The 8,172-nt window shown below is 37.2% G+C and overlaps 1 protein-coding gene across 2 annotated transcripts in view; it reads right to left on the reverse strand.

Moving 5' to 3' along the window:
* Positions 1-911: 911 nt before the first annotated feature.
* Positions 912-8,172, reverse strand: part of plod2 (procollagen-lysine, 2-oxoglutarate 5-dioxygenase 2) — a 36,373-nt gene continuing 29,112 nt past the window's right edge. For both annotated transcript variants that reach the window (XM_032503943.1, XM_032503942.1), the window contains 4 exons: positions 7,893-7,997; positions 2,350-2,496; positions 2,039-2,164; positions 912-1,847 (listed from right to left, as the gene is read on the reverse strand). In XM_032503943.1, the coding sequence (XP_032359834.1) occupies positions 1,692-1,847; positions 2,039-2,164; positions 2,350-2,496; positions 7,893-7,997 (534 nt within the window). In that variant the 3' untranslated portion in view covers positions 912-1,691. The remainder of the gene's footprint in view (positions 1,848-2,038; positions 2,165-2,349; positions 2,497-7,892; positions 7,998-8,172) is intronic.

The raw sequence follows: 8,172 nt of genomic DNA on the forward strand, positions 1-8,172 counted from the left end.
TCAGACATTCAGCCTTCATGCTGGCTTCACAGGGAGCGGAGACGTGGGCCCAGTCAGGGAGTCAACCTTGCAGTGTAAAAACATGGGCCTCAGGGGAGGGGGGGGGGACAAGTCTCCAGAGGCTGTGGGTGCTAAAAAGGATTGGGATTTGATTTGAAGTGAAGAGCTTAGATGATGTTTTTATAAAGGAAGTACTGATCTAAGGTTGAGATTGTATTGTGTTTCCATATGGTACACAGTTAGAAGCCTGTAACTGCTCAGTTTTTATTGTTAGTCTGTCTCCAGTTGCTCAAACTGGCTGATTGAAATGGTTGTGAGAAATAAGTGCATCACTGCTCCTTTCTAAAGAATGACAAGTTTTCTGTACGCCCCACCTTCCACTTCCCACCCCCCTCTGTTCTGTCATCAGTCTTACAACCCCCATCTGTGTCCTTTTGATAAGGTTGCATTTACATGTTTGCACTGAGCCCCTAAGGTAAACTGAACTACATCTGCACTGATGTACATCATCAAACCACACCCCCAACACTCCAGTTCTACTCCAATCCAGACCAGGCCTAATTGTTTCTACATGTTACATATTTGAAGAAGATGAACTTCACAGATGAACTGTTACAGTGATGACACAATAAAGCCGTCTGCAGTGGTGAGTGATGTGTTCCAGACATTGCTTTGCTTCTGCCAGAAGAATCAACATAGAAGACCGAATTTGTTGGTGTTGAGTGTCCAAAGTTACTGTATGCGGGGTTTGTATAAAAGGACTATTGTGTGCTTTCAAATTGTTTGTTGTAATATTGCTGATAATCAATCAAAATAATACAAATATTTTTTTTAATAGACTTTTATTACATTTTGACAATAAGTTAAACAACTTGCTGAGTTTGAAAATCCATTTACACACAATGTTTTTATAGGAAAGCTAACAAATGTTATCAATTTCAAAAAGAAGAAAAACCTTTCAAGTAAAACAGAATATTGAATTTCATTTGTTTTCCTGGTGTGCAAAATTCCAAAAATAGATTTAATTTTCACTGGACATGTATCAAACTAATCACAAATGGAAACACTCCACCAAATATTGACTTAAATCTAACAAGTAGAAACATGGAGTTTTAATAAGCACCAGTAGTAACTTTTGAAGAAATAACTTTTTATAGTATTAAGGCCTTCAGTGACATTTTACCTGAAACACAAATAGATACACAACCGTCATCTGCATGCTAGCATGGCACAGCTAGCAAATCAACCAGTGCGTGTTAATGATGACAATGTTAAATCAATTTTGTGAAAGTCATGACCCGCTACACTTGAAATCGTACAAGGTACAACTCCAGTGAAGTGTAATCCAATCAGCTCCTGCCACTTCCAATGATTCCAGGTAGGATGTTGTTTTTTATTCTAAAAACAAATTGTTCAATGGAAATAAAAGTGTGGAACATGTGTGCATACCCTCCTCCTAGCATCTTTTTCTTTTGTAATTATTGTGTATCTAAAGTGTGAATTACTTTTGTCACTTTCCTTTCCACTCTACACTCTGTTTGACAGAGATTCCTTTAATGCAATTATTTATTCATTTTAAGCGTTTGCTTTAAAATAGAATTGCATTAGCAAAACATACATCAAATGACAAATCAAAACAAACAATGAGTAAAGCGACGTCAAAATACTAATTTACATTATAATCAGACACTTCAAGGGTCGATGAAAGACACTGCAATGTAGCGGGTGCCATTGGTGGTAGGCAGGCCTTCGTGGAGGTGAGTCAGGCGTCCTGGATGCATGAAGCTCCAGCCTTTCCTTGGTGAGTCTATGGAGCAGTTGTACCTATGGAAACGGCAGCCCCCACCCTAATAAAAGAAAGGGAAGGTGATAACATATGGTTGAGACTTTAAAAATGCGATTCATTGTGAAATATGTCACAGGGTTAACAAGAATATTAGGAAGATGATGTAAGTGGGAAATCTCACATTAAATCAGATTTGATCCAGCCCAGATGCATATCCGCATGCCTCATCTGCCAGTTAATTCAACTCCTTACCTGAAAGTCTGTGTCTTTGTTATTGAGGGCGATGTTGATGGTGAAGGTGGAGGAGTCATGATGGGGCCTCAAGTACGCTTGCCTCTCAGGCGTGTATTTTACCACAAAGTTCATTAAAGCGTAACCCTGTGAAGAAGCGCATACATACGTCAAGTTAGCTGACAGTCAGGGTACTCTTGAACATATCCAAGTGAAACCCTGTCATCCATTGCTATTCACTGTACATGTGAAAACAGGTTCTAACATTTTCTTCAGTTTTAGCTTTTGGGCAAATACAGGTGGTGTTCACTGTCAATCTTTCTTGCACTAACCTTAGTAAAGTATCCGGAGAAAACTTTTAATGTGATGGGCGATATAAACTCTCGGATGAAGTGTAGCCACTCTTTTTCATAGCTGATTTGCTTCATATGAATGTCATCCGTCGGCACAGTCTCATAGCCGCCGGAGATCCGCTTGTCCTGAGAGAGAAAAAAAGAGAAAATAAAGCACACTGCGGATGGAACAAATGACCCACCATCCTCCATGTGTGCAATCACAATGTAATGATGATGACGATGTGTCTTCTGTGTACGTTTGTGTGTGTCATTAAAACCGCTGTACTGTTGTCTGTCTGCATGAGGCTTAATGACCCATCAGCCTTTTTTCCAAACAATTAGTCAACGTATCTGTACACATTTGGTCTCCCAGGCAAACTTTTAGACACATTAATTTACCAATTTCAAACTACATAAAACAGGCCACATTAAATAGACACCATGAACATAAAACACCATATCATAACCATTTACTTGATTCCATTTAAATGATGGATCTAGAGTGGATGGTGGTTTGTGAAACAGTACTGTGAACATCAGTCCTGTGTCAGTGTGCCAGATTGTGCGTGATATATACTATATAAAATATGACAATGTTAAAAGTGGCTAAAGGAAAAAAAAGTCTTCTTACTACTCCCTACATCCGGCAAACACAGAACACAAAAAGGTGTTAGTAAGGTAGCTTGAAAGTAACTGCTCCCCCAGCCATTAAAGACAACAAACACATGGCTGTTGCAAGTTTACAAGGCAATGTGGAGGATTATTTCCTTTCGTCCACTTCAATCTATTGGTGTCTGGGTTAGATTAATTACAACACTTAACCACAACGAGACATTAAAGGCTTCATCTTTGCTATGATAATTACTCAGGCAATTAAAAAGTGATGAAAGTTTTTTAATGCATACTGAATAAATTACAGCAAATGGATTCTTCTGAAGGTTAGAAAATGAGCCTTGGTGTTTCAAACTGTGCTGACTGTGAGCAACCATTCCTGGAAATTATGTGTGCAGTAATAGACAGGCAACCTATTGTCACACATTTTTGATAGGTGTTATTTAGTACTAAAATAATTAGTTTGTCGAGAGGCAACCATTGGAACAAGAAAGCTTTAGTTAATTAATATGCCAAAAGTTTGAGCATTTTTTATCAACCTCATATTATTAACTATTATTAAGTAATTTAATTTCTTAGCCATGCTAGCGGCATTAGCAAATGTTAGCATTCTTACACACTATGGTAGGTTAGCATGCTGATGTTAGCTTTTAACTCAAAGCACTGGTTTTCCTTTAGCATAATCCCACAGAGCTGCCAGCATGGCTGAAAACACTTGGTCTTGTTTAACTGTTAAGACAAAAGTAGTGAAGAGGACATCTTTAGCTTTGACAACTTGATAAGTGCATTTGTACCATATTGTTCACATTTTGTTTTCTATTTATAATCAAAAAATAAATAAAGTAGTTCAAGTAATAGTTAAAGTAAATAAATGAAAGGCTGCAACTATCGATTATTTTAATATTTGAGTATTCTACCGATTATGCCATTGAGTAATCGGATAAGAAATGCTTTTGCTTTATAGTAAACAGCAAATATACAAAAGAGGTTTCCTTTTTAGAAAAAGCAACATTTTTATTTCTAAATTGCATACAAAAACACGGATAGATGCTAATATTTTCAAGCACTGGCTGCATGGACCACCAAGCCCCTAATTCTCTTGCCAAAAGTAAATTGTTTATGCCGAATTGTAAATCTTTTTCATCCCCTCATGTCAGAGGCTCAGTCATGTTTAAAGGTGGATAATTGGCTTCTTAGAACATGAACATGGAGGTGGTCAGAGGTATCGTGATAAAGAAGCAGGTGTGTGTGTGTGTGTGTGTGTGTGTTGTGTGTGTGTGGGTGTGTGTGTGTGTGTGTGTGTGTGTGTGTGTGTGTGTGTGGTGTGTGGTGTGTGTGTGTGTGTGTGTAACATTATATACAGTGGTGTGAAAAAGTTTTTGCCCCCTTCCTCATTTCCTTTTCCTTGCATGTTTGTCACACTTAAGTGTTTCGGAACATCAAACCAATTTAAAACAATAGTCAAGGACAACACAAGTAAACACAAAATGCAATTTGTAATAAAGGTGTTTATTATTAAGGTGAAAAAAAATCCAAACCATCATGGCCCTTGTGAAAAAGTGATTGCCCCCTAAACCTAATAACTGGTTGGCCACCCTTAGCGTGCAACAACTGCAACCAAGCGTTTGCTAAACGTGCAATGAGGCTTTTACGCGTCCTGGAGAATTTTGGCACACTCATCTTTGCAGAATTGTCCTAATTCAGTTACATTAGAGGGTTTTCGAGCATGACCGGCCTTTTTAGGTCATAGCACAACATCTCAATAGGATTCAGATCAGACTTTGGCTAGCCCACTCCAAAGTCTTCATTTTGTTTTTCTTCAGCCATTCGGTGGTGGACTTGCTGGTGTGTTTAATCATTGTCCTGCTGCAGAACCCAATTTCGTTTCAGCTTGAGTACACGAACAGATGGTCGGACATTCTCCTTCAGGATCTCTTGGTAGACCGCAGAATTCATAGTTCCTTTTATCGCAGTCTTCCAGGTCCTGAAGCAGCAAAACAGCCCCAGACACACACATACCACCACCATATTTACTGTTGTAAATGTTCTTTTTATGAAATGCATGTTCCTTCTACGCCAGATATAGGGACACACACCTTCCAAAGAGTTCCACTTTTGTCTCATCGGTCCACAGAATGTTGTCCCAAAAGCTGGGGATCATCAAGATGTGTTGTGAAAATTGAGACGAGCTTTGTGTTCTTTTTGCTCCAGTGGTTTTCTCCTTGGAACTCTGCCGTGCAGGCCATTTTTGCCCGTTTTCCTGATGGTGGAGGCATAAACGCTGACCTTAACTGAGCAAGTGACCTGCAGTTCTTTGGACGTTGTTGTGGGTCTTTTGTGACCTCTTGGATGAGTCGTCGCTGCGCTTTTGGGTAATTTTGGGCGGCCGGCCACTCCTGGAAGGTTCACCACTGTTCCATGTCTTCGCCATTGTGAATAATGGCTCTCACTGTGGTTCGCTGGATTCCCAAAGCTTTGGAAACGGCTTTATAACCCTTTCCAGACTGATAGATCTCAATTACTTTCTTTCTCAATTGTTCCTGAATTTCTTTGGGTCTCGGCATGATGTGTAGCTTAAGGATCTTCTGGTGGACCTTACTGTGTCAAGCGACTCCTATTTAAGGATGCCTTGATTGTTAACAGGTGTGGCATAATCAGGCCTGTGTGGCTAGAGAAATTGAACTCAGGTGTGGACACCCCAGTTATAGTATGTTTTAACAAGGGGGCAATCACTTTTTCACACGGGGCCATGATGGTTTGGATTTTTTTTCACCTTTAATACAAACACCTTCATTTACAATTGCATTTTGTGTTTACTTGTGTTGTCCTTGACTATTATATTGTTAAATTGGTTTGATGTTCCGAAACCTTAACCCTCTATTGCATGAATTATTTTCTAAACATGGTAAAAATGTCTTGATGTGTTTTTATTACTCCAGGATGCTTAATAATGTATTGTAAAAAAAAAATAAAAAAAAAATTGAAGGGGGGTAGTTGGTAATTTGTTGCCATATGGCAACAACGCGCATTCGTGGAAAGTGCTAAAAAATCCATTATTCTTTAAAACATGCTTTTATTGAAATAATTACTAAACAAATTCAACTTATATGTATCAACATGTAGCCCAGTGTGTTTACAGTCAAATTGTTTAGTTTTAATTGTTGTTTTTGATAATTATTAAATATAACCTGTAATAAGTCTGTCATATACACCTGAAAGAAGACACACGGATAAAATGTACTTGATTAGGGGCAAAATAAGCACAACACACTGACTAAACTTACAATTACTGAACTATATGGCCACTGAAAACATATTTCTGATACATAATCTTCCTTTAGAACCTCTCTATTTAGACTAGAAGGGTTTATTGACTATAAATGTCAGTGGACCAACAGGTAATTTGAGTGCGTCAACATGATTTCCTTTGGAATAACTCATTTTTATTATTGAGCAATTCATTTACATTAGTGTGTAATTAATAACTTAGATAATATATTAATTACAAAATGGCTGGAATAACATAATATAAATACATTTCATGTTTTTCTTTCAAAACATTATAAATAACTGCAACCATAGTGTTAGAGTAGCCTAAAGTTATAGTAATTCAATTGAGCCAATTAGGCAAAATGTCCAGATTTCACGTCAATATTTGCATAATGTTGCCATATGGCAACAAATTAATTTTAGCCTTTTACAGAAAAAATACAAAATTTTAACTGGTTTAAATGATGAAATTAAAGTTTACTTATTCCAGATAACAGTTGGATTTTTTATTTTTCAAAGAAATGCATCTAAATTGAGAAAACAACGACATTTTGGCTGATCCTGGAGCTTGACTTTAGTGTGGCACATGTCCGAAAAGGGGGGGGGGACAGGATTCTGTGGGTTGTGAAGTCATCAAATGATTACAACTTCAAAATAAAACCTGTTTACACAATTAAACAAAAAACATGCATTTTACATGGTTTATTGTGAAAAACACTAAGAAAAGATTTTGTTGCCATATGGAACAACATGCAATAGAGGGTTAAGTGTGACAAACATGCAAGGAACAGGAAATGAGGAAGGGCAAACCCTTTTTCACACCACTGTATATATACACACTATATATATATTACACACACACACATATCTACTTCTTGTGTATATATATATATATATATGTGTGATATATCATATGTATATATGTATATGTGTGTGTATATATATATATATATATATATATATATATGTATGTGTATATATGTATATATATGTGTATATATGTGTGTATATGTATATATGTGTATATATGTATATATATGTGTGTGTATATATATATGTATATATATGTGTGTATGTATGTGTATATATGTATATATATGTGTGTATGTATGTATATATATGTATATGTGTGTATATGTGTATGTGTGTATACTGTACACACACACAACTTTTTTCGTTTTGCCATTTTTTTTCTTTGTGCACTCTTGCCTAAACTCTAAGTTGTTGTCCATCATCCCATCATCTTTCAGTCACTCTGTTTTCTGATTATTTTTTTGAATCATTCTAGAGAGAATCGCTATGCATCTAAGAATCGATTCTTTTTCCCACCCCTACACTACAACGCGACAACTTTCGATTAAGCTTGTTTGTAAAACATTGCTATTTGCAGAGAAGCATGTTGTGTGCTAGTAATTAAAATCCATGCGGAGTGGCCATGAATTTTGCATCAAGGATTTTAAGTAATCAAATTATTTGAGTTACTTAAGGAATCATTTCAGGCCTAAATAAAAAGAATACGTTTTTTTCAGCCATTATATTATTCTTCACACATTCTTGCCCTTACAAAGATGTGTGAACACAACCACAGAAAAACATGTGTGCCTGCAGTGTGTAGACTGCAGCTCTGTGTTCAGTGAACCTGAGTTAACAGTACTGACCTCATGTTTGCCTCCAGACCAAGAACCGTAGTGCTCCATCTCCTCAACTATTTCGTCACAGGCCTTCTCTGAGAAGACTGGGAACCAAAACACATCTGGACAAGGCTGCAATACACACACACATGCACAATGAGACCACTGAGGATAGACTTGAGTCACACCTTTACCTTGAGCTGTAGTGAATGTCATGTAATACCGAGATATGTGAAAACCAGATGTTGGATTTCTATCGAACATTGTCATTCTCTTCCAATGTCTGGATCATGAACATACACACACA

Source organism: Etheostoma spectabile, chromosome 22 (assembly GCF_008692095.1).
Source record: "Etheostoma spectabile isolate EspeVRDwgs_2016 chromosome 22, UIUC_Espe_1.0, whole genome shotgun sequence".
NCBI lineage: Eukaryota > Metazoa > Chordata > Actinopteri > Perciformes > Percidae > Etheostoma > Etheostoma spectabile.